The sequence below is a fragment of the Magnolia sinica genome, chromosome 5 (genome assembly GCF_029962835.1).
Source record: "Magnolia sinica isolate HGM2019 chromosome 5, MsV1, whole genome shotgun sequence".
NCBI classification, from domain to species: Eukaryota; Viridiplantae; Streptophyta; class Magnoliopsida; order Magnoliales; family Magnoliaceae; genus Magnolia; species Magnolia sinica.
In genome coordinates this window covers 83,326,096-83,328,107 of record NC_080577.1, presented here as the reverse complement: position 1 = coordinate 83,328,107, position 2,012 = coordinate 83,326,096, and the positions used below count along the sequence as shown (strand labels likewise).

General features: G+C 43.2%; 1 protein-coding gene across 1 annotated transcript; it reads left to right on the top strand.

The window, feature by feature from the left end:
- Nucleotides 1–814: 814 nt before the first annotated feature.
- On the top strand, nucleotides 815–1,261 carry LOC131247082 (uncharacterized mitochondrial protein AtMg00810-like). The gene has a single exon (XM_058247524.1). It carries the CDS (start codon nucleotides 815–817, stop codon nucleotides 1,259–1,261), a length of 447 nt encoding a protein of 148 aa, XP_058103507.1.
- The last annotated feature ends 751 nt before the right edge of the window (nucleotides 1,262–2,012 follow it).

The window sequence follows — 2,012 nt, the reverse complement described above, 5'->3', positions numbered from 1 at the left end:
TACTTTCGAGCCCAAATGATTTCTCTCTACTGCTAAGGATCCTGCATGGCTTGCAGCTATGGACGCAGAAATTACAGCACTGCTCAAGAATGATACTTGGGTTCTTGTTCCTCGGCCGTGCAATACAAATATTGTGGGCTCCAAATGGGTTTTCAAGACCAAATATCATTCTGATGGCTCCATTGATCACTTCAAGGCTCACCTAGTTGCCAAGGGTTACACACAACTTCCCAGACTTGACTACACCGACACCTTTAGTCCCATGGTCAAAGCTTCCACCGTTAGGGTTGTTCTCTCTCTAACTGTGTCTAATCGCTAGCCCTTACGTCAACTTGATGTCAAGAATGCCTCTCTTAATGGTATTCTTTGTAAAGATGTTTATATGGAACAACCTCTCGGCTATGTTAATCATTGGCATCCTCTTCATGTGTGCAAATTAAAAAAGGCTCTCTATGGTTTGAAACAAGCTCTGCGGGCCTGGTTTCACTGTTTTAGTACATTTCTCTTCTAACTTGGTTTCTTTTACAGCCGTGCTGATATGTCCCTCTTTGTCTTCAGTAGGAACGCTGATCTCATCTACTTGTTGCTCTATGTTGATGACATCATTGTTACAGGGAATAATTCAACACTTCTCAACTGATTCATTCAGCAGCTGCACGCGGAATTTTCCCTCATGGACTTAGGCTCCTTGAGCTATTTTCTTGGCCTCGAGGTTTCCTCTCTTTCGGATGGACTCTTTCTCAGTCAAACCAAGTATGCTCATGACATTCTTGCTCATGCTCAATTACTTGACAGTAAGTTTGTTGCTACACCAATGGTTGTGTCTCAGCGCCTCTCCTCTGACAGTACACCTTTCTCGGATCCTACTCTTTACCGCTCTTTAGTTGCCTTGCAGTATTTGACCATCACGCGCCCTGATCTTACTCAGTCTGTCAACTCTGTCAGTCATTTTCTTCATGTTCTAACTGAAGAACATTTCCAAGCCATCAAGCATATCCTGCACTATGTCAAGGGCACTCTTCACTTTGGCTTAACCTTTTCTGCAGCACCATCTACTGGTCTCTTGGCCTATTCTGACGCTGACTGGGCAGGGTGTCCTAATACTCAGCGTTCCACCTCTTGTTATTCCATTTATCTTGGGGACAATCTTGTCTCCTGGAGTGCCAAAAAGCAGCATACAGTTTCCGTTCCAGTTGCGAATCCGAGTACTGTGCTCTCGCTTTTATCGCTGCTAAGGTTCTATGGCTTACTCATCTCCTAAGTGATCTCAAGGTCACCCCCACACATCAGCCTTTGTTACTCGTGACAAAAAGAGCACGATTTTCTTAAGCTCGAATCTTGTTTCTCACAAGCGTGCCAAACACATTGACCTTGACTACCATTTCTTACGAGAACTTGTTGTTGCCGGCACCCTTTGCACCTAATATGTTTCGTCAAATTTGTAGGTTGCTGATATATTTACCAAAAGTGTTTCATGGCCAATATTTACCTTTTTCCAATCCAATCTTCACGTCAGCTGCAATCCCACGTTCAGGTTGGGGGGTTGTTATTGAGAATCCCTGCAAATCCTCCTCCATTGATCCACGGGATCCTCTTTGATTGTAGGAGATGTCATACAAATCTGTTTTGATTATTTCCTTTTATTGTAGATACCATAGCTGTGTAATCAGATTGTACAATTGAACAATATTATAAATAGAAATACTCACCCATGTAAAATAGTGTGGTGATTTGCAAATCCTTTCACAATCAACCTTCCAAAGTCTTCAGACCTAGAAATCCTTCCGACTACAATGGAAAAACACATGAACTACATTCTCTCTCCTCTTCATCTCCTCCTTCCTTTCAGTGAATGGTCATCTCAGCATCACAGACTATGGTGCCATTGGTGATGGAAAGACCGATGCAACCTAATCATTCCGCAAAGCATGGACCACAGCTTGCCATTCGAATGAGCCCAAGATGATTTTTTGTCCCATACAAGAGGTATCGACTTGGACCGGTCATCTTCG

Excerpts from the sequence above, each read along its gene's own strand:
- LOC131247082 (XM_058247524.1), top strand. The coding sequence starts at position 815 with ATGGTTGTGTCTCAGCGCCTCTCCTCTGACAGTACACCTTTCTCGGAT.